The sequence below is a fragment of the Quercus suber genome, unplaced genomic scaffold, assembly GCF_002906115.3.
Source record: "Quercus suber isolate HL8 unplaced genomic scaffold, Cork oak 2.0 scaffold_552, whole genome shotgun sequence".
NCBI classification, from domain to species: Eukaryota; Viridiplantae; Streptophyta; class Magnoliopsida; order Fagales; family Fagaceae; genus Quercus; species Quercus suber.
In genome coordinates, this window is record NW_027070000.1 from 475954 (window position 1) to 499227 (window position 23274).

General features: G+C 35.9%; 1 protein-coding gene across 3 annotated transcripts; it reads right to left on the minus strand.

Annotated features, from left to right (window-relative positions):
• Positions 1-382: 382 nt before the first annotated feature.
• LOC136063654 (uncharacterized) lies at positions 383-20402 on the minus strand. Of its 3 annotated transcripts, XM_065764332.1 has the most exons (13): positions 18529-20402; positions 16996-17065; positions 15167-15238; positions 14807-14878; positions 14239-14493; positions 13935-14051; positions 13488-13558; positions 12479-12547; positions 11930-12165; positions 10597-10743; positions 5135-5503; positions 4861-5059; positions 383-2581 (listed from the first exon to the last, which is right to left on the minus strand). In XM_065764332.1, the coding sequence occupies exons 11-13, from the start codon at positions 5486-5488 to the stop codon at positions 2427-2429; spliced, it is 708 nt and encodes a 235-aa protein (XP_065620404.1). In that variant the 5' UTR covers positions 5489-5503; positions 10597-10743; positions 11930-12165; positions 12479-12547; positions 13488-13558; positions 13935-14051; positions 14239-14493; positions 14807-14878; positions 15167-15238; positions 16996-17065; positions 18529-20402; the 3' UTR covers positions 383-2426. The 3 variants fall into 3 exon arrangements, with proteins under 3 accessions (XP_065620404.1, XP_065620405.1, XP_065620406.1); XM_065764333.1 differs by lacking the exon at positions 10597-10743; XM_065764334.1 differs by lacking the exons at positions 10597-10743; positions 11930-12165.
• Between the last annotated feature and the right edge of the window lie 2872 nt (positions 20403-23274).

The following is a 23274-nucleotide window of genomic DNA, read 5'->3' on the forward strand; positions in this document are numbered from 1 at the left end:
TTGAGTTACACTTAAGGAAAGACGATATGCTCATATGAAAATTATATGCTCGCGTATATTAAAATTGTCAATTTTAAGTGTAACTGCGCAGAAACTTATCATTACTTAAATCAGAACCTGAGAATTCAATTTAGTAAAAGAAAAATCCAACCTAACAATTTAACACAACAAAATTTTGAAGAAAATTTTTTTTTTTTCTAATTAACTCATATTTCTGATAAATTATAGATTGTTCCAAAAGCTTCATTTATTTGGAAATTGTGAATTTAATTACTTAACCATAATTCTTACAATCCCTCTCAAATAGACCCAAAATGCCCCTCAATAAGTGTGGTCCAACAAATGAGATTTTTAACATTTTAAATGAGTAGAAGAGTGGGAATTGAACTCAACTTCTTGCTTTATTTTTTTTTTGATAGGTAAACAAAAAACTTTTATTAAAGGGGGAAAAAAATAAAGAAGTACAAGATGTACATGATGATGAACAACTACACAACAGCAACATAACAGCAACACAACACAACACACCACAACACAACAACTAGAGAGAAGTCAGGTAATTAATCTAAGAGAAGGCATAAACTCAGAAAGAGAAGAACACTCAGTAAAACCCCAGCAATGAGACCACTCCATTAGACTGCGTTGGCATAAAATCTTTAACTCCTCCAACGTTTTCTCTTTATCTTTAAAAGATTGACAATTTCGCTCCAACCACAATCCACATTAAGCACCTTGGAACCAAGTTTCAAATTTCCGAATTATGCTTCCCAAGCCACTGATGCCAACTAGATAACAAACCCGCCACCGAACCCGACACAACCCAATGAATACCAAAAGCTTGAATCATGAAAGCCCATAAGGAGTGAGTAACAAGACAATGAAGAAGAAGGTGGTCTACTGACTCCCCATCAAAGCAACACATACAACACCAATTAGCCAAAGGGCGACCCTTAAGCATTAGATTATCCAGAGTAAGGATCCGACCATGTGCAGTAGTCCACAGAAAACGCCACGCACTTAGGAATCTTTGGTTTCCAAACACCCTTCCAAGGAAATAAAGAATTCGAGGCACTCCGAATCTCATGGTAGTAGGACCGGGTGTTGAACTTTCTATCCCCTTTTAGCCGCCAACGAAGAGTATCTCTCCTATCACCCTGAGGGATACGAGGATGAATAAGCTGAAATAGAGAATAAGATGCGGCCAACTCTCAATCCTCAAACGCTCTATAAAACCTTAAATTCCACACTCTAACAGTACCCCCTTTGGGAGCCCACAAAACCTCAGAGATGTAAGCATCCTTGACCGCTGAACATGCATAAAGCGCAAGATAGCGATCTTTTAATGTATTCTCACCAATCCACCTATCATGCCAAAAGCGGATACGAGTTCCATCACCCACTTCAAAGGACAAATGCTTAGAAAAGCTCTCCCACCCTTCATTAATGCTTCTCCAAAGACCACACCCATGAGGCCTCCTCCAGACTTTAGTGCACCACCCCCCTTGACCCTAACCATATTTTGTGGAGATAACTCTCCGCCAAAGATGGGTAGTTTCATGACCAAATCTCCACCGCCAATTCCCTAATAGAGCTTGATTAAAAGACACCACACTTCTTATCCCCAAACCGCCCCTCTCAACTAGAGAACACACCCTATCCCAAGCCACCAACGGAAATTTGAAACTCCCCTCAAAAGACCCCTACAGAAAATTCCTCTGGATACTTTCCAATCCAGCCGCCACAGCTTTAGGAATAGTAAAAAGAGATAAAAAGTACGTAAGGAGACTTGAGAGAGTACTCTTTATTAGCATGAGTCTACTACCTTTAGATAAATAAAGCTGCTTCCACCCAAATAGCTTCTTCTCTATTTTCTCCAAAATAGGATTCCATATCGCAACTGTCTTAAAAGAAGTTCCTAACGGCATCCCCAAATATTTCATAGGCAACCTGCCCACTCTACAATGAAGAATATTAGCCAAAGCATTTATATTATTCACCTCCCCAACGAGAACGATCTCACTTTTCCCGATATTGACCTTCAACCCCATAAAAGACTGAAAACAAGACATCACCAACCTAATGGACAGCAACTGCTCCCTAGAGGCATCACAAAATAAGATAGTATCATCAGCAAATAACATATGGGAAATACGCACATCAACAGCATTCACACCTCCCACATGGAATCCCCAAATAAGATTACACTACTCTATCTTCTTCAAGAGTCTACTTAGAACCTCCATTATCAAGGGAAACAATAGCGGGGATAGAGGATCCCCTTGTCTCAATCCATGCGAGCATCCAAAAAATCCTTAAGGGGTTCCATTTACCAAGACAGAAAAACAGACAAACGTAACACAAGCCTTAATCCACCCCCTCCATTTCATCCCAAAACCCATCCGGTCCAACAAATAAAACAAGGCTTCTCAGTTCACATGATCATAAGCTTTTTCAATATCAAGCTTGCATACCACCCCTGGACTTCTGCTCTTCAACCTGCTATCCAAACATTCATTTGCAATAAGCACTAAATCCAGAATCTGCCTTCCGCCAACAAACGCATTTGCAATAAGACTTCCTGCTTTAATACAATGAAAAATTATAAATTGTCCCAAAAACTTAAACTTTTAGGAAATTGTGAATTTAATCACTTGAACATAATTCTAACAACCTCTATCATAGTAAACCACTTCTGTGTAATTAAACAACACAAAACTATGCCTTGAGAAAAATATTTTAGATATTTCACTACATACTGAAACTATTCTAGAAGCCAAGTATAGTCCTGCTGTTGCTATTTAGCAAACTTATAATAATATGTATCAAAATTAGACCATGCCTATTTGCACACAATTCCCAAGCAATTGAATATCTGTAACACACAATCGCAAAAGTTCAAGAGTCAAGACAGCCTATTCTTTTTGCATAATTTCTGTCAAAGTTGACTAAGTAGAGGCGATTAGATTAATTTGAGAATCAGACAATTCCCTAGCAACTGAATATCTGTAACACCCAATTGCAGAAGTTCGAGAGTCAAGACAGCCTACTCTTTTTGCATAATTACTGTCAAAGTTGACTAGGTAGAGGCAATTAAATTAATTTGAGAATCAGCCTTTCCAAACAGCCTACTCTTTTGTCCCCTTCTTTCTCAACAAACAGCCTTTAAAGAGTAAAAAGAATAAAGCTCCAACTACAACACCAGCAATGATATAAACATTTCGCTTGGTTCCACCATTTGAACAAAATTTGGAATCCACACATACAAAAATCATCCTTACAAGCAATTGATTAAAAGTGAACATGACTCAAAAACTTGGCCGCCCATATGTTCATTGAATAAGGTAGACACAAACATCAACAAAAAGAAATATATTTTTTTGTTAATTAGGCAGAAAAAGCACATGGGGTGGTTTTTTTAACTGAAGCAGTCATCTTAAAATCCAAACCAAACCTCCCACCTGAGACCATCTATAAAATTCTTGATTTATCACAAAATTCAAACTAAATGGTTCACTCTAACTGAGGTAGAGAAGAGATACACTACAGTACGTGGCATATCAAACCACTAACCCCTAGGCAGTCATTTCCAAGTAAAGCATAACATATCTAACTGAAATCAACCAATGGGCTACTTATTAATTATCAGCTACTTGCAGTTGAAAGCAAGAAACTCACATAGAACAATTATAAAATAAAAAATAAAAAAGGAATCACAGTGTTGCACTCTCCTAATCTCAAAAGTAACATATTCTATAATACTTTTTAACTGGAGATAATTATCCCGATTTCACAGGACTGTCAGAGCAATAACTGCATTGCAATTTAGGCTGCGTTTGTTTCAGTGTAAAATATTTTCTGAGTGTAAAATGTTTTCAGGTGAAAATGTTTTCGGGAAAAGAAAATATGTTCTAGTGTTTGGTTGCATTTTGAAAATTGTATTAGAAAATATTTTCAAGTGTTTGGTAACATTCTGAAAAATAAAAATTTTCTACTGGTTTCTCACATTTTCTCAGCCATTTTCTCAGCTTCCAAACAAATTTATAATAGAAAATTGCAAGATTTAAACTTTTTAAAGAAAAAAAAATCAAAATAAAACCATTAAACTTTCAAACTCGGTCAAACAGAGAGGGGGAGGAAGAAAGAGTGAGAGATTGAGGGAAAGAGAGTGGTAGATCGAGAGAGGTTGAAATTGGGTCAAGGCTCCAATCTGTGTTTGGCGGTGACTTTTCAATCCGTAAAACTTGATTTGAAGGTATGGGTTGGTTCAAATGAGAGATGGGTCGATGGAGGTGGGTCGGTAAGGACGAGGATGAGGGATGGGTCGGCAGAGTGGCTTGCATGCGACAACGGGGCTGTGTGTCGAGCAGTGGTTCTGGGCATCACCGGCAAGGATGGGTTTGAACAAAGACGGCGATCTGGGGTGCGATCTCGACGGCGCGATCTCGACGGTGCTGGGGTGCGACAAGACCAGTGCGATCTGGTACGATCTAGCTCACTCTCTCTACTCTTTCTCTCTCTCTCTTCAAGTGTCTAAGTCTGGAAATCATTTGAAGGTAAAATACAAGTGTAAATGATTTTCCGGGTCAAAGGGCTTATTTTACAGTCAAAGTTTAAAATTTTTTCGGAAAACTTTATTTTACATGTGCACCCAAACACGCTGCTGGGTGTAAAATATTTTCCGGAAATCATTTGCACCCAAAACAAATGCAGCCTTAGTTTTTCCACCAAAAGATTACATTTCTGTTGGAAATCATGGGACTTGATTTGAGGACTCATCAAGTAGTAGTGACCTTAGAGGGGCCCTCAGATACACAGCATATTTAAAATGACAAAAAAGAGACAATCACATAAATAACTCACCAGAAACCACAGAAACAGCTGATATAAGGGGACCATAAGCTCCTCTATCAGGAATTCTCATTGTTCCTTTACCAGCCCAATAGAATCTGATCTCTAAGACATTGTTTGTCACACTAATGTTCGATGCGCATTTTATTATTGGCTTCAGAGCAATACCAGCATTATCTTCAATACTGAAATCCTTCCACACTAATTTTTCCTGCAACAAAGTGGACTGCTTAAACCTTAAACTGCAACATCAAGGATATATATTTTCATCATTGTGACCAATTACCTGAACATAGATATCAAATATACGCTTCCTGAGACTGTTATATGTCTTCTCATTTGTAAACTGTATCTCTGCAAAGTGGAGACTTTGTAGTTCCCATTTTCTAAGCAATAATGGAAATAAGTGATACAGATCTATGTGCTGTTGTATACAATTAAGAGATATTTGATAATGATGGAGGTACAATGTAACGTGTATTTTGGTAGTTGTAATCATCCATGAAGTCTCCAATGCTACTAAATCCGCTGTTAATAAAGTATTTTGCAGCACCACCTTCAATTTCTCCATCTCCTTTAATACACACAACATTTTTTTTATTCTCCTTGATGGTTGCTTTCTTTCCACCAGATTTAACATGCAAACAATTCGAATCTGCCATGATACATACAGAAAAATGATATATGAGAAAGCAAGCTTACATATCAACTATAACGCAAAAATACGGAGGTCATCATTTTATACAACTTCTTTTTCTTTTCTTTTTTCCAGGATGCTATATTGATTTCACATTGGTATAATGAGAACTGAGATATCAATACATGGGCACACATGCATGCGCGCACACACAGGCACACTTTACAAACTTTTGCTATATTTTACAGTGATCCTAGCTATTCATGACAACTTCAAAGCAAGCTATCATAACAACTATAGATTCACTTTCATTTCAACGCATTCTCTCCTTTCTCCAAGAACAAGGTTTTAGAAAATGAATCACACTATTCTAGTCATATTGTACAGTTTTACAATTTCATTTTTTTAGGCATTACAAATCTGATTAAGAGAAATGCTAGGTAGAAAGGGTGTAGCCCTATAGCACGAAAGGTATACAAGAGAAACACCAGAAAAGCAAAGACTGAAAGGAAAAAATTAAGCACTAGTTTGATGTTTCAATTATACCCAGGGAAAGCGCCATAATCAAGAAAGGAAGATAGATTGTACTTTTGAAGTCACTGCCATGAATACCATATTGTTCCTCTCCTTCCAAATTCCCCACAACAAACAAAGATGAACTACTAACCATGCCATTTGACTCTACTTCTAAATCCTCATCTTCAAGCTGCCAAAATCTTTATTACTAATGCAGGCATTACCCACTAAATCCAGATAGAGAAAAGAGGACAGGAAACAATACAAAATAAATGATACTGTCCTTAATCTCTTTACAAATGACACCAGCTGATATTAAATTGCCTCTTTTTAAACAAACTGTCCACCATAACTATACAAATAAGAACTGCAGTCCCAAAACAAACAATAACTTACAGCCAGATTTAACTCAATCTTATGACTTTTGGCCCAGCTTCTAACATCTGTCGTAATCAAAACTGCAGCCTTGAACATCATGAAGCATATGGACTGAAACCTAAACTGATTCTGATTCCAATCTTTAGTAAGTTAGAAAAACCTCTGTTTTGTATGTAATATCAATCCCATCTGGCCCCTATAATCACTTTTTTTTACATTGTGAAATGGCTAAGGAATTATGGTGTATGATTTTATGTATATTTGGAGTCTATTGGGTGATGCTGAATTTAGTTCAGGATATGTTGGTGTGTTGAAAGGAGAGAGAGAGGGGGGGGGGGGGGGTGTGGGTGTGTTGGATGTTGGTTTGATTGAGGAATAAAGAGGGAGTTGGCAAGCTGTTCCATTGTGCCTAACATGGTGTCTTTGGAGAGAACAGAATGACCAGTGTTTTGAGGGTCAAGAATGAGTATGGTGAAGCTTAAGTGCTCATTTCTGAAGTCCTTATATAATTTGTCCACTTTGCCGCCTTTCTCAATAGAGGGGTTCTTAGAATTTTAGGATTCCTTGAGCTTTTACTAGTCTTGTATTTTCATTTGTCAATTGTATTTTATTTGAGGCCCCAGTGTTTAATTGGGTTTATTAGTATTTTATTTAAAGTCAACGGTATTTTTGTAATTCAATAATGGATAATTCCCAAGTTATTTAGTATTAGAATTTCCTACTTCAATTCATAACAACGAGAAAGTAATGTAAGTGTTAGTTGGCTTTGTAAGTCCACACTTTTATAAATCCGCACTTTTATAAATTTCTAAATGACAGTTAACATATTAACACTAACTTCAAAAGTGTAAAGGTGAGTAGTCCGACACAAGCTACCATCTCAAAAATATAAACCTACATGGGTAAAAGGTGGTAATCCTTTTTTAATAAGTTTGGGCCCCAAAGGGGGTGATGACCAATAATATAGACATCTCAAAGCAAGTATATTTAGACCCACATTGCAAGATTAAGTGTTCCACTACTTTCCCTCAAACATGTGACAGTAGGCATGTCTTGACACAATGACAAAAGTCCAATATGCACTCCATATAGTGCTTGTCAACATGTGTAACAGACACAATGTAATATGCCCATCTCTAAAAAATTTGATTATAGGCATTAGACTCAACCCAACAAGATTGAGACAATAACAAGGGGATGGCAGCAAATAATATCAACTTCAACCATTCTCCCTTCTGGCTACAGGTATGGGGTCTTCCTTTAGGTATGATGTCAGAAAAAACCAGAAGATAGTGGAAATAGTATGGGAAACTTTTTGATGGCAGATTCAAGATCATAGTCTTTGGACCAAGAAAAATTTATGAGGATTCATGTAGATATTCCTTTGGACAAACCATTGAGGCGAGGCGTTGTGGGGTGAAAGCTAGTCCAGAAGGAGAGATCTATTGAGTTTATTTCCAATATGAAAGGCTACCTGTTTTCAGTTTTTCACGTGGGATAATGGGGCACAATGAGCGACATTGCCAATCCATGGGAAATCCTACTAATGAACCCTAGCAATATGGAGAATGGCCAAGAGTTCAAGGGGGAAACAAAATGGGAAGCTTAAAAATTGGTCCAGCAAAGGCAGCAGTGACGCCCACTAATCCTCAAGATTCAGGGGAAACAAGGCAAAGTACAGCACCTGAGGAAAAGGAAAGTCAGAGGCAAGATTCTGTGAGGCAAAACCAGGTGGTGGAAAACTTTCTTGGAAAAAAAAAAAAAAAAAAAAGCTGATGTAACCTTACCTGGTGTGTCAGTTGATGGAGATGGAAGCTTTTTGGAAGAAGCAACTCAAATTCAAATTCAAAAAAGCAAAGAAAAATCTGCCAGTCAAGAAAGGGTGGGTACCCACGATAGAAGAGTTGAGAAAGGAGGAATGAAATCATATGTGTTTGAAGACAATGTGGAGTTCGTTGGTAGTGATGAATGGGGCCCAGAAACCGGCAAATGGGCTGAGAAAAACAAAGAGCAGTAGAAGGTGACAAGCCCAATGAAAACACAAAATGGGAGGGGAAGAATCCAACCAAGATTGGACAAAGTATTAGCAACAGTGGATTGGATAGAGCATTACCGAAACTCTAGAATGTTTCACATTGTGGAGTCCGACTTCTAACCACTGTGCCATTTTCTTGATAGACCAACAAAATCCACCCAAATATAGGAAGAGAAGATTCCACTTTGAAGTTGCTTGGACTAATTATGAAAAATGCAGGGAAGTTATCTAGGATATGTGGACAAATTTCTCAGGTATACTGATTAGGGGATTAGAAATAAATGGGCTTTAGAAAGAAATTAATGAGCTCTTGGATGAGGAAGAGACCAGATGGCATCAAAGGTCAAGAGTTCAATGGCTTCAAAAGAGTGACAAGAACACTCAATACTTCCACTACAAAGCATCCCAACGAAAAAAGAAAAATAAGATTAAAGGGCTATGGGATAAAGATGAAAGATGGCGTAAGGATATGGGGGGCATTGCAAGCATAGCAACAGAATATCTCAAAGAGCTATTCTCTATCTCTTCTCCAACCAGAATGGAGGAAGTAGCTGATCTAGTTCCAGGAAAAGTCACTCAAGAGATGAATGAGCAACTCACAAAGGAATTTCAAAAGGAGGAAATTATTCAAGCTACCCGAAATATACATCCAAAAAAAGCCCTGAGCCCTGACAGTATGTCTACTATCTTTTACCAAAAATATTGGAATGTCATTAGAGATGATGTAATCAATACTGTGCTAAATGTTCTAAACTCAAATGCATCACTAGCAGCCCCAAACCAAGCTAATATTTCCCTCATTCCAAAAAAAAATTGCCCATCCAAAATGAGTGAATTCCAGCCTATAAGTCTGTGCAATGTGCCTTACAATCCTCTCTACCATTATTTCAAAAAACCAAAGTACTTTTGTTCCAGGCCATCTTATAACAGATAATGTACTAGTTGCTTTTAAAATCATGCACTACTTAAAAAAGAAAGAAGGAAAAGAGTGTCATGTGGCTGTAAAGCTTGATATGAGCAAGGCTTATGACTGAATAGAATGGAATTTCCTAGAGGAAAGTCACAGAGAGAATGGGTTTTAATGAAAAATGGATGAATCTTATTATGAATTGCATTACTACTAAAACTTATTTTGTGCTTATTAATGGTGTTGCCCATGGCTATATAACCCCTACAAGGGGTTTACATCAAGGAGACCCAATATCCCATACTTATTTCTCATAGTTTCAGAAGACTTCACAGGATTAATTTTGGAAGCAGCTAGGCACAAAAGACTCTAGAATTTCCATATGCAGAAACTGCCTACTATCACCCATCTCCTCTTCGCTGATGACAGCATTTTATATTGCAAAGCAACTGTGCAAGAAATCATGGAACTACTAGATTTACTTCAAAAGTACGAAGAAGCATCAGGCCAGAAAATTAACACAGACAAATCCTCTGTGTTTTCTAGCCGAAATATAGAAGAGAAGAGCTGAAATGAAAGAAAGCCTTGACCAAATGCAAGATGCTCAACCCAAAAAATATCTGGGTCTCCCTTCAATGATTGGCAGGTCTAAGAAACAAGCTTTCAATGAAGTAAGGAGAGGGTAGGGAAGAAGCTAATAAGGTGGAAGGAAAAGTTGTTATCCATTGGAGGCAGAGAAATTTTGATAAAGGCCATGGCTCAGGCGGTACCAACATATACAATGGGATGTTTCCTACTCCCAAAGAGCCTATGTGATGGCATTGAAGGAATGATGCAGAACTTTTGGTGGAAGCAAAGGCAGCAAGAATCAAAAATTGCTTGGGTGGGCTGGTCAAAGATGTGCAAAGATAAAAGGTAGGAGGTATGGGATTTAGGGATCTTCAAGCTTTCAATCTTGCCATGCTTTCTAAATAAGAGTGGCGAATGCTTGAAGAGCCGTCCTCCTTGATGGCCCGATTGTACAAAGCAAAATATTTCCCAGATTGCGATGTCCTTAGTGCCAATTTTACTTGTGTGTTCTGATCTGGTTGTATATTTTTTCTTCTTGAAGGAAAGTTCAGTTTAAAAAAAAAAAAAAAAAAAAGGGGACCATGGAAACAACTCTCATGCAGCAAGCATCCCATCTGGTAAGATTGCTGGTGCAAAACCAATCTCATCCACTTGTGATGTTTTCAGATAAGTATTAAAATAGCAAAAAAGGAAAAGAAGAAATACCTTGTTCTTTACTAATTCTGAAAAGGTTGGTATACATCAATATCACCAAGGAGTGCTAGATCAAGATCAAATACCCACCACCTTTTAGGCAGTTGCAAAGCAAAATAGCTCTTCTTCCCGCCCAACCAACTTTTATGACATATAAACCTTATAAAGGTATTAGGACCATCAAACCAATCAGAGTTCAAAAAGAGAATACTATTTCACCATAATGACAATTTAGACGGTTACAAAGTTTAAGGGCTTCTCAATGAGCAAAACCAGGGTCTAAACAATTGATACTAGTTCATGTTATCTAATAAATGCAGTAATAAATTCATAAATGAAAACAATAGAATCAATTCCAAAAACTTTTCTCTTTTGTGGAGGAACAAAAGTAAATCATGAAAGGCTCAGACTTAGAATTTATACAAACCATGGTTTCTAGGAATAACAGAAGACTGAGGTCCATCATATTGCTTCTATTCAGAAACCCCAAAAGGTACCTCAGACTTGTTTACAGCTACGTGCTCTAGCTTATACCACAAAGGGGGCTAGAGAGCATACTCAAAAGGACGGAAGAAGCGTGATGTAGGACAACCTAGGCTTCCCACCTAGATTAGTCCTACCGTAGAACCTTAGGCTTCCCAACTAAGGTGTTTGGAATCACCACCAAACAAATCAATGAAAATAATCTCAATAATAATAATAATAATAATAATTTGTAAAGTACAAAAAAAACCATCTAGAGCTTTATATACAACTTCTAGGAATCACAATGATAAAAGATAAACTCTCCTAAACAAATCCTAAACAATCTCAAATACTAATACGATAATCATAACAATCTCAAATACTAATCCAATACTAAAGATAAACCCAAATAAAGATAACATAAATGATAAAGATAATCTCCACAGATGTGCTATCATGTGGTGTCCACACCAAAGCGCCTTTCATATGTGAAAAAGAACCAGGCAATATGATATTCAGCCTTATTTTTACATATATAATTAGAACTCACACAACAATACGGAATGAACCAGTGTTGGCAAAGTTCAGTTTTTTATACAATTAGACGTGCTCTGGCTTATACCACAGAGGGGCTGGAGAGCATACTCAAAAGGATGGAAGAAGCACCTTTCATATGTGACAATATCATATGTTTCCCATCTCTACAGGAACAAGATCTAGTATTTCACCCAACTAACCTTTCTAAGGTGATACAAGCATTTCACCCAACTAACCTTTCTAAGGTGATGAAACATATGTAACAAACTAAACAGCAAATGACAAAGAATGACAAGTAAAATATAAGAAACTATTTATTGGATAAAACTGGTTTTAGTTTTACCTTACAGAGTTCTACTAACACAGTGCCAAGAGATTCTTGAGAATCACAAGGGCAGAGATGATGAAAGATTTGGTAGCCTCAATTGCCTCATCAGATCAATCCAATTGTTTCATCACAATTGCCACTTGATTACTACTTCTCTTTTCTCACAATATTTTTAAAAGCATCCTAGATAAGAAAGATACATATTACTTCCTTCTTTCAAGACCTAGTCTCACACATTTCCACTTAGCAAGCTACCATTTTTAGCAAACAAAAGCAACATCAGAAGATTAGTATGATATACCAATACTAGAATGCAAAAACAATTGAACAAATCCAATATAAAAATCTAAGCCTGCATTTGGCAGGATACCAAGAAATGTTTTTGTACCAAAAGGCAAGTTTAATCATAAGAAATCATGAACAATGTGCATGCATCTATGTACGCATGTATTTCGCTTTTCAGGTGCTTGTGTTTATATAAATCTGAGTCCTCTAGACTTTGAAAATGAAATGCTTACTAGTTTTAATATGTAAGTAAATACGCCCATATTTCAATATACTTACAGGAATCTTAGGGGCTCTAAGTTTATACTAGGTGGAAGTTCCCCGACCAATTTGTTAAAACTGACATCCCTATCATAATCACAAAGCAACCGAATAACCATCATCAATCCTTGGGCAATTTTCCAAGTCGGTATATCAAAAAGTAGAACACTTGTAATTTAAAAAAGGAAAAAGTAATTAACAAGGCATTAGGCATCATTCAGTTAGCACTCCTAGTAGTTAATTTTCTCTTGAAACAAGCACTAATTCTATCAAAATGATATGCATCTACTAACCTGTTTCCGAAAAATAGAAGAAAACAAGACAATAGTAATAAGAAAACAACTGATGCCACTTGTTCATGTCTTATAGACCTCTGATGTTTCGAGATTCTAATGGTTGATCAATTTTATACATACAAATATCTTTACGTAAGTTTGTGTACATATATTAGCTAATCATGATGTTCCCAATAATGTTTGAGTTAGAACTTATTTCTACCTCATTATTCAGAATCATTAAAATCTTTCTTCTTATTTTTTACATTATTTTATAATGTTCACATGTTACTTATCTTCGTTGTATAAACTTTTGCTATGTCTTTTTTCCGTGTATTCTCTAAGTACCAATTAACATTTGCATATTTACAATGAAAACTGTCAGAATCTATAAATGCTCAAACATTCAGAACACTGAATCTTTATATTAAAATATCTACACTGACATCTTCCCAACCTTTATTCATCAAATAAATGCAAAAAATCTGCCCATTGTCTACATTTTATAAGTGAAAATAATACTTAACAGTAATCCACCCTTACTTTGTATCTTCATTTTAAAGGTCTCCATTTTTCTTGTTCATTGAAACAAAAGCATGTTTCCTTTGTATCTTCAAATTCCATCCAAATCAAAGGCATATATACTTATAATAATTTTTTTTTTATAAGATATATACACTTATAATAATGATAACTTAAACATTGCAAACTAAGGAAAAACCATGCTCCAATACTTGACATGCTTTACTTACAACATCTCCAGATTTTTCATTGCCAGATGTGTGCAGGTATCTCCCCAGATATCTTACAGTTTCTCAAAACCCTAAAATGCATAACCGAATATCAAATCAACCATCATCAAGTCAAAAAATTTATATAATTTGACAATGTAAGTTCTAAATCTTCCTATGCCAGTCATATTTCTCAACATAGGAAAATCTTGATTTGGCCCCTTGACATCACTAATCCTTCTGTAAGGATGCAAACCATAAGCCAAAACCATTGATTAATATACAAAATCAAACTCACATCCTATCATACTTCTGGATGGATATGGGAAGGTTTTTTACTCACAACTCAAGTAAATTATTCAGAAGAGATATATTTGGTGGGATGGGTCCCTCAAGTCCACTCGCATGCATTTCTCTTCAAGAATTTAAATTTGAATGAGAATATATGCTGAATTTAGATTTATATACCATTAAGAACTCAAAGCACTTGAGATATTTTTCGAAAAGAACAAGGATCTCACAATCTTCTCTATCATTTCCAATTCTGTATGAAATCAGGTATAATTCCTCTTATCATTTATCCTACTGCATTGTGCAATAAAATGATTTTTGATCAGGAAAAGTTGATATTTATGCTTAAAGGGAAAGGCAAATATGTAAATAGAGGTAGATATTTAAGCTTTAAAGAAAGGCAAATATATAAAAAGAGGTTTTTTTTTTTTTTTTTGGAGAAACAAATATATAAAAAGAGGTAGATATAATAAATTCTCACAAATCTGTTAGGTTTCTCAGCCTAGCAAGACCCATAGGCAAGTTCCCTGTCAAATTATTGGAGGAGAGCACCCAGCAATTACAACATTGAAGCAATGAACCACAGAAATCCTTCAGAAAAGTGTTAAAAGTGAAGAGAAAATTTAAGAATTAAACACCAATATGAAGAAATGAGGCGTATCACAAAGTCTGCAAGTTGGTCAAATCCCCAAGCTCAGAAGGAACAAAGCCAGAGAATTGGTTTGCTTCAAGGCTCCTGTTAGAAAAGGTAGAAAAAAACAAGATTAAAAAAACGAAATATTGAGATTACTAAAAAAGCTTGATAGAAAAAACATAATTAATCCCTCCATGAGGTCACTATGGAGTGCAGGGATATCAAATCTATCATATAACAGATAAAGGATGAAAAGTTCCATAGGTTTTGAGGTCATGACAATATATTTAACAGGGAAACCAAAGCCTTTCTACTTCATTTCGCAACTGCATCCCACTCACAAAGACTTCAATCACCATAAATGTCCATTGTACAAGATATACACGATTGAGTAAAACCAAAGTTCAAAACGTACATGTATGTGAGAGTAGTAGTATTTCCCAAATCCTTTGGAATTTGCCTAGACAAGCGATTCACAAAAACAGAGCTGCACATTACTTGCTGGTTAATTTAAGATAAGAGCAAATAAATATAAACTTTATCAATATAATTTTACAAAAGATCACATTGAGGTTAATTGTGTTGAAGCCTATTCCAGTGGTATTGTTCCGTTGAGATAGTTGTACACAAAATCACTACAATTAGAGGAAGACAGGCGTAAATTGAAAAGCACTGGAAAAAAATGTCTATTCAAACCTTGTGAATTTTGCTAGAAATTAGTGCAGCAAAATATTACCATCAAACATGTAATTGAAGCATTTGAAAACAATCTTACATTTCTCAGAGATGAGGAAGTTCGACATGTTGAGGTGGAAGCATGCCAGGAAGACTAGAACCCTTTAGCACTCTATACACGAGAAATAAAATATTGAGTATTGGCAACTACTATCATGAAAAGCAAATCAACGATAACATGCTAAGAGAAGTAAACAGATTGCTTTTAAAAATAATGTTTACTGGACTACATTTACAATGTATGGTCCACAACAAATTTTTTCACTTTCATGATAAAATTGTTAGCAACAACAATATATAGATCAGTAACTTTTAGACTTTTATCCATCATGTGGAGACATACACTCACGCATCAGATAGAAGAATTGCAGTAATAGTAATTAGTAATAAGATGAGGGAACTATACATCATTACGACATGACAGAAAGTGTTATTATTCTTACATTCACAAATGATGCTGCTCTCAGCATTCCCGGGTGTCTCTGGTGTTACCCCAACCATTTCAATTTGGCAAGAACTAGCTTTAAACCTCCAATACTTCACACCTAAATACTAGTTATTTCTTTGAGTGCCTCAATTAAACATCCACAATCAAATAAACATAACATGTCAAATCAGCGTTGTACAACTGCACTTAATGTAAACCAAAGGCAATTCAAATTCAATGCTCCCTATTTTGGCCACATGAACTTAGAAATTTACATTAAAAAGCACCAAGCAAGGAAAATATTTATCTTCTCACTTGAGTAATGCCATTTTTGCTGGCTAACTTTAGATTGGAAACACGGTGAGCTTGACCTTGTCCATCAGTTCTAAATACCTAAGACTTGAAGTGAAATAATAGGAACATACCATTCTACACTTAATGTTTAATTACCCATTTTGTTTCTAACTTTCTCTTTTTCTTTGTTCTTGAAGGGACACATTGGCTCATAATCAAATAGAAACTAGAACTCCCAAATTATCACAAATTTAAGGCTGCTCCAATCACATCATTAGAAACTATCCTTTTTGCTTTAATAATCATTAGAACACGCTTATAATGATCAATTTCAAGTTCACACAAATCCTCAACCCACCAGTCCTCAGGCACCAGACAGTTTCTAACGCCATTCCAGTTTGGATCATTCCCATTTTCCTCTGGAAGCTTCTTTCGGTTATAGGTATAGGACCAGTCAACCTTGGAAACATCGACACAGGCCTTGGATTATTATGAGTGCAATTGAATTGTAAATTAGAGACCAAAGTGACTAAGTTCTAAAATTATAAGCTAAAGGTAATCCCACCAATGCCTCTTAACAAACCTTTTGATTCCATGCCTTGATAACCATGCCTATAATTCCTTTTTAGCTCAATTTGATTACTATAATTAAATTATCAGGCAATTATCAACTACGTGGATTCTAATACTATTTTGATAATCTTTATCCAGTAATAGATTAGATATATAGAATTTTCATTAAACAAACCAATTTATCACACTTAAAATTTAAGCCTTGCTCCACAAGCATGTGAGAACTCAGAGTTAGCTTAGATCATTGTCACTCCGTATGTTGGAATTAATTTAGAGGCTTTTATAAATAACTAACTAAGCTTGTACTTTTTCCAGAGAAGGGAAGGGAAATGGATTGAAAATTTAAAAATAGAAAAAATCGTAGCAGATTCTTGTATAAGGATCAGCCAGTGCAAATAGATTACTCATGCTGCATAAGTAGCTAGTGTCCCTTCTATGAATCAAAAATTCCACAATTCAAGGACAGTGATACAGGTGTTGGAGCAAGAAATTAAAATTTAAAAAAATAAAAACAAAAAAATTGAAAAGAATTATCTTCATTACATACTAAATTACTCAGCCAAAGAATATTGTACCTTATGAAGATAAAATTTTACATCCCCTACAATAAGAATGATGTCCGTTGCCAGCTCACTTGCCACATACCTGCACATGGTTATGCTCCTCGTAATGAACTGATAACTATAAAGACATACAAAAAACTTTAAGCATGACCAAAGGCATTCCTAACAGATGAACAATATCTGAACTCATCAACAGGCCTTCCAACACTATCTTTATATGTTACCTACATGGGAAAGTTCTCTAATAAGCAAGGCATAACAATTCATTCAAACTTTTTCGCATTTCCATGTAAATTCTCTGAAGCATGAAACTAATACAAGGAATCCACTTCACCAGAGGAAACATTCCAAAACAGACCCAATACTGAGATAGTGCAAGAACTTAGTCGTAAAGTTGTTGGAATTCGGAGTAAAACTACAAATACTTGCCAAAAAGCAATATTGCTAGACCAAAGTAGTTTCAAATACACCAAGTTCAAGTTATCTTTATGAAAGCTAAATTAAAGTACCTACCTGAACCTCATAGTTACCATCAGTTGTCTATTAAAAGAATATGAGGGTTTACAATCACAAGGGTCACAATTTCCCCACAACATTTATGAGAAGGGAAAAACTTCAATCATACTATCTTAACCCGAAGTTCCAAATAAATAAATATATAAAAATATATATATATATATATATATTTGGTGAATTGATACTCAAATTTTTTTTTTTTTTTTTTTTTTCCGAATTACTCAAAAGCTACTTATTCACTCAATTAATAAGAACATCCCATCACATTCAATTGTCAATAATGTCAACTGAGGAGGTACTGGAAAAGCAATACTACAATACCTGCAGCAAACAATCCGAACTGTGAACTCATGATCTTCCGTAGAAAATTTCGCACAACTATAGAAATTTAGAAATTAAAAAAAAAAAAAAAAAAAAAAAAAAAAGAGTGAATTTTCAATTGTCCTAATGTTGTTAGAAGTTAGAACTAAGAAAATTGAGCACCATTCATCAAACCTCAAAATGCCAAGAAGAAATATATCATCAAAATTCAACGTCAATATCAAAAGTACAGGAAATGAGTACAAATGTGGGCCATAAAATGGGAAAGGTCAAAAAGAATGACAATAAACTAACAGGAACTTTCAAACCCAACAACATTTAAATAAACCCTAATTTCAATAGGCGACAAAGTTGTTAGCAGTCCCCAATGGGAGCAGGAAATAAACCTCAAACAACTATTTACTTGGGCAGAGTATATCTACTGTCTACATAGTATCAGAGAATATAACTCAAAATTCAAACTTTTCCATCAAACTGCAACAGTACACGCTAAGTGGAAAATCTACGAAAGAATAATGGTAAATCTAATACAAAAGAGATCACAAAAAGAAATTTTAATGAAGAGAGAGACAATTGAAAGAGCCAAAAATCATCTATAACAGGCTTATACAAGACAAACTGAAATGCATCAAACATAAGATAGCAGCATCAGCAATTCCTTATTCATGTTTCGAAAGAAAAGTAATATGGCACCAAAAAATCTCTCACCTGACATTGTTCCCATCAGTCTGAAAGGAATCTGGCTTTGATCCAAGTTTCATAAACTTCATCTTTGAAGGCAAAAGAAGATCAACTAGCTTCAGCCCCTCTTATACCTTCAAAACTAACCTTCTTCAACACCCAACTGTAGTACTAAATGCCTAAATCAGATACCTCATAGTCACCACCACACATCCTAATAAGTGAACAAAAATAAAAACAACCCCAATCAAGAAAAAGTCCCAGAAATAGAAAGGAATACTCCCAGGGTGTGGGGACCAGATTTGTGAATGCAACCCAACCCAAGTTTCCTGGTCTCCAATCTCAAAGAGGGGTGAGGATATATGCTTGTGGAGGTATGAATATGACTGAGAGTGAAGAATCTTTGACAACAACCGAGGCAAAAGAAAGAAGTGAGTCTGAGTAAGAAAGAGAAAGAGATAAAGGCAAACACAAGATGGGGTTTGTAAACAAAAGGTTATCTTCAATGCCAAGAGAGCCAAATAAATGGCTGTTTCCTTAGTCGGCAGCAAAGCCCAAGGAGCCCGGGCGCACCCAGTTAGCCAAGGAGACATAACCAACAGGCTATTAACACTAAAATATTTTTCAAATCAGTAACACCCACAAGCACAAATCTGACTCCACCTCACTCTTTCTCTATATATTAATATTTTTTTCCCTGCACTTGCTGATCACTTTGTTACATTTGTTTTCCATTTTTTTAAGGATTCATACCACTAGACCCTTTTGTGATCTTCAAGTTCCAACTACAACAATATACAAATCAACTTTTGTTTATGAACTATTTAACCGTTGAATTTTGAAGGAAAAAAATAAAAAAAAATAAAAAATCTACAACAGAAAACAGCATCTGGGTATCAGTTGAAGAAACCACCAAAACAGTAGACAACAAGCATCTCTCTTTATTTTTGCACAGTAAGGGATAAATATGTAAGGAGAGTGAGAGATCAGAGAAAAAATTAAAAATAAAAAAGAAAGTTGATTATTGTAATGAACAACTAAACATTAACTACCAACAACAAAATCACCTACAAAATTTAACTGAAAAATCTGAGGAATCCATCAGAATATATCACAGAAAATCTAGTAAAATATTGAAGCTGAAGATCATGTTTATGTTGTCAATAATGGTAAGACTTTAAAACCCCCACAATGAAGAAAAATGCCTAATATCAAGATGGAAACACAAAGACAAAGCCCCAAAAGACACTCTCCGTGTAAACCCCAACAAAACCCAATACCCATACATCAAATCCACAAAGCTGTATGTATAGAGTACTAGTATTGGAAAAATATTGTTGTTGTTCATGCCACAAATTTCAGAGGAGAAATATAGAAAACAAATGAAAAATCTTTTAATACATCAGGAACATGAAAATTAATTCAAGTCCCTATATATTTGAAAGGATATTCCCCACCAATTAGAATTTAAAAAAAATAAAATAAAATAAAATAAAAATAAAAAAACCAAGAAAGGCATACAAAATTTAAAAGTCTAGTTAATAAAATCAATAACATTCAAGAACCAAATCAACAGGAACTTGCAAACAAATCAGAATTCAAAAAAAGAAAAACCCATTAGTCTAAACCATATGAAAGCACAAAAAAACCCCATTAATCTAAACCATGTGAAAGCACAAAAAAAAAAAAAAACCCATTAGTCTTCCTCTCTGACATAGGCATAATCGGCCACCAGCGGCATGGAAAACCCCCTCACCAGAGAAAATCTTCAAACCCTTTTCTTCTTCATCACCGTCAGTAGTCTGCAAAAACAGAAATAAAATTAAAATTAAAATTAAGAAATTAAGCATTTCAAAATTAAAAACCCGTTTGAAGAGAGAGAGGGGATCAGATTTTCTGGGGAAAATCTTTGAACCCCTGACCCCAGCCGAGGGTTCCCTACTCGCCAGCTCGGAAGAACAGCAGCCACCGGTGGCCACCGATGATCCGGCGGTTGACGGGCCACGCGCTCCCGACCCCAATTGTATGGATGGCGATGAGGCTGTTGATTTGGGGAAGGACTGGTTTTCGGAGCAATCAAAGATATTAAGGCTTTCGAAAAATTTGGATTCTGAGGCTCAATTGACTCGTCAAGATACTGAGATTATTGAAGAAATGGCGGTGGAAGAGAACACTCTTAAGCCCATCATCCTTTTCTTCTTCATCATCACACCTCTGTTTTAACATTTTCAACACATCCAATATTGTAACCTCCTTCCCAATTACGCCACGATTATTCTTCACTCCCTCTGCTCTATTCTCCTCCTGCGCCATTGACGCCGGTAGCACGCGGTACCTCTCGCTACCATTCGCCTTTTCGCGCAACTTCTCCTGACTCTTCTCTTCACCTTCTTCCCAATCGTCTTCTTCCAATTCAGAATCAACAATAACGGTATCTCCATAAGGAAACTCCAGCTTTCTCTTTGTCGAGCCTTCCATGGAAAGTTGGACAGCCTCATCGCCGTCCGTACAATTGGGGTCGGGAGCGCGTGGCTCGTCGACCGCCGGATCATCGGCGGCCACCGGTGGCTGCTGTTCTTCCGAGCTGGCGAGTAGGGAACCCTCGGTTGGGGTCTGGAACAGGTCCTGAGGGGCATTATCCGTTTCTTGAATTGAATATGTATGTTTTTGTGGAAAGGAAAACCACTTGAGGGAAAATTTTCTGCTTTTGAAGATGGGTTGGGTTATCTGAGAAAGGGAGAGAATTTTTTCAGAGAGAGAAAAGTGGAAAAAGGAAAGTGAGAGAGAGAAAGTGAAAAGACTAGCCGTTTTATAAATTATATATAGAGGGCATTCTGGCCTTTTGCCCTTAATTTTAAAAAAATTTAGCAATATGCCCCTGTTTTGAAACTATATAGGTTCGTGCCCCTGTTTCGATACTCGATGACCTTAAAATCGAGTTACTTAAAGTACTCGATTGGTCTAAAATCGAGTTATGCCTGATCAAACTTAAAAAAAAAAAAAAAATTGCATGAAACTCGATTAAATGGAAATCGAGTTCCAAAACGTCACTATAGGGGTTAAAAACGCCACTATAGGGATAAAAAACGCCGCTATAGGTCCACTGAAACCTGGTATAAAAAATTTTCCAGAAAAAAGCCACTATAGGGATTAAAAAATGCCGCTATAGGGCCACTGAAACATGGTATAAAAAATTTTTCCAGAAAAACGCCACTATAGGGCTTAAAAACGTCACTATAGGGCTTAAAAACGCCGCTATAGGTCTCCCTAAATATTGGGCAATCACACTTGTAAAATTTTTTTGCATGAAACTCGATTTCCCTAAGCTCGAGTTACATACAAATTTTTTTTTTTTTTTTTTTTAAGTTTGATCAGGCATAACTCGATTTCCTACAAATCGAGTATTTCATTAAAACTCGATTTTAGGGTAATCGAGTATTGAAACAGGGGCATATCCCTATATAGTTTCGAAATAGGGGCATTTTGCCAATTAAAAACATAAAAAGGGGTAAAATGCCAGAATGTCCTATATATAGACTAGCCGTTGCGCGTGACTTTCTTTGATATAAGTATATATTTGCAAAGCAGCTGGGTAAGGACCTACAATGTAATAAGTTAATACGCGTTTGAAATTTATAAGTAAACTAGCGTCGAGATTCATATTAAAAATTTAGTCTTAGAGACTCGCTTTGTGAGTCTTTGTACTAATGAGTTGGATAGAAAATGCCACATAGATCTCGAGTCTTTAAGACTCGAGCTCTAAAAACCAAAACCGAGTCTCAAAGACTCGATTTTGGTACTTGAACAATGCCAGATCCAAAGAAGAACCGACGATGAAGAATAGACCTGAACAAGAATGATCTGACAATGAAGAATAATAACAAAGAATAGAGGAAGAACAGATCTGAGTGGGCGATTGGACGATCTGAGTCTGATCTGCATGAAGAACTCAAAAGATCGTGAGGAAGAAGAAGTCTGAGCTGCCCACCTGCTTCAATTTCGTTTCCATGTTCTTCATCGTCACCATCCCAACAAGTTATTGCCTTTTGTCGGCGGAGGCAGCGACGACGAAGCTGGGATCGGACGTGGCGATGGTAATGGAGGCTAGAGTTGGTTGGTGTCACTGCTTGTGTTCTTAGAGATACACTGAAAGAAGAAGACGAAGGCTGATCTGAAAAAAAAAATGGTGGAACTTGAGTTTATAAAACTCGAGTTCTATGTGGTATATTTTCCACATCAGATGCCATCGGTTAGGTCTCCGCTTGGGTCTCGAGTTTTAGAAACTCGAGTTCTAATTAAATCTCGAGTTTTAAAAACTCGAGATGCTAGTTTCACACATACTTTCAAAACTAGGCAACTAACGAAATTCTTAAAATATTATTGTTATTTGGAAAGGGTGTTCTTGATATAAACCCAAAACAAAATGATGTCTCAAATGAAATGCTAATTTTCAAATATATAAAAATATATATATATACTAATTTTTCTTTCTAAAAAAAACTAATTTTTTAGTATTTTTTTTGGTGAATAATGGTTTGTTTGGTAGAGGAGTTTAAGTAATGTTAGTTATAGTTTTTTGAAATACGTGTAGATGAAAAAATGTATGTGGAAATATTTTGAATGTTGTTTAAAAACTGAAAATATGTTGTTTAAATAGTCTACCAAACAGGACCTAAAATATCAGTGTTCTTTTATTTGATCCCTTCTCCTTTGTGCTTTCAAAATACCAATGGATGGAAGAATCATTTAAATTTTTTTTGGAAAGTAATGAAA

What these genes read in the sequence shown, in the direction of transcription:
- LOC136063654 (XM_065764334.1), bottom strand. Translation starts at nt 5,488, where the DNA reads ATGTTAAATCTGGTGGAAAGAAAGCAACCATCAAGGAGAATAAAAAAA. An exon ending in TATTTGATATCTATGTTCAG is followed by an intron (nt 5,060 to 5,134) that starts GTAATTGGTCAC and finishes ACTTTGTTGCAG; the next exon opens with GAAAAATTAGTGTGGAAGGA. An exon ending in AGCTGTTTCTGTGGTTTCTG is followed by an intron (nt 2,582 to 4,860) that starts GTGAGTTATTTA and finishes ATTGTATTAAAG; the next exon opens with CAGGAAGTCTTATTGCAAAT.